This window comes from Terrapene carolina, unplaced genomic scaffold (assembly GCF_002925995.2).
Source record: "Terrapene carolina triunguis isolate 2854851 unplaced genomic scaffold, T_m_triunguis-2.0 Scaffold833, whole genome shotgun sequence".
Taxonomy (NCBI): domain Eukaryota; kingdom Metazoa; phylum Chordata; order Testudines; family Emydidae; genus Terrapene; species Terrapene triunguis.
Genome location: NW_020665184.1, coordinates 1,564,242 through 1,565,245, shown reverse-complemented (window position 1 = coordinate 1,565,245; position 1,004 = coordinate 1,564,242). Strand labels below are relative to the sequence as shown.

The 1,004-nt window shown below is 57.6% G+C and overlaps 1 protein-coding gene across 1 annotated transcript in view; it reads left to right on the top strand.

The window, feature by feature from the left end:
- CACNA1A (calcium voltage-gated channel subunit alpha1 A) overlaps positions 1-1,004 on the top strand; it is a 140,676-nt gene that overhangs the window by 105,167 nt on the left and 34,505 nt on the right. The window contains exons 33-34 of the mRNA XM_026660587.2: positions 405-470; positions 720-820. Of these exons, the coding sequence (XP_026516372.1) occupies positions 405-470; positions 720-820 (167 nt within the window). The remainder of the gene's footprint in view (positions 1-404; positions 471-719; positions 821-1,004) is intronic.

Sequence of the window (1,004 nt, the reverse complement as noted above, 5' to 3'; positions counted from 1 at the left end):
ATCTATCTATCTATCTATCTATCTCAAAGTGTCTCAGCAGGGTGGCATGCAGGTGCTATTCCCACCTCAGTTGCTGATTCCCCTGGCCCTGGTGAAGCAATGACAGCCTCCCTCTGGTTTCAGTAGGCTGTGGATTGGGTTGGTGTTGCTGTGGTGGCAGGTCTCTTCCCCGTCTGTGCCTTCCACGTGCTGAGTGCTGGAGGAGACACAGCGAGGAGAGAAGCTCCCAGCATGCTCCCCCTGCGATCCAGCCAATGGTGCACATGAGGGGTGTGAGCTGGATTTTGCTGCATTGAATGGAGAAGCAGCCGCTGGCCTAGTAGAGGGGGAAGCTATTAGCCTGGCAGGGCACAAGGTTTAAAGCCCCCCATGAGTGACGTGCCCTGCTCTGCTTCTCTCCCTAGGCCCTTCCCTATGTCTGTCTGCTGATTGCCATGCTCTTCTTCATCTACGCCATCATCGGCATGCAGGTGAGTGCCAGGCAGGCCAGCTCGGGGGGGGCAGGACACCGTCACAGGCGGTGCGGAGTCCGGGCGTGGGAGTCCCAGCACTAGTGCCTTGGATTGGGAGTGAATCCTCCGCACACACATGGGGGTCAGGACTGTACTGGGCTCCAAGCCACGCATGTCATGCTGTGCCTGGGTGCGGGAGCAGGCTGTCTGCAGGAGAGAGATGAGGCCCCATCCCCATTGCTGTCTGAGGGCCCTCTGCCTTTGCAGGTGTTCGGTAACATTGGCATCGAAGACGAAGAGGAGGACTCGGCTATCACAGAACACAACAACTTCCGCACCTTCTTCCAGGCCCTCATGCTTCTGTTTAGGTGAGACCCTGTCCCTGGCAGAAGCTGGACTGAGCAGAGATCCATGTCCCATCCCCACTACAATTGCAAGGAAACTGACCTCCTGGGATACCTTGCTCTAATGCAATTGGTTGTCCAGCTGTTAATTAGCCCCCAAGCCCCACCCCAGAGGTGGCTGCACCTCAGCGCCAGGTGAGGGATCCGA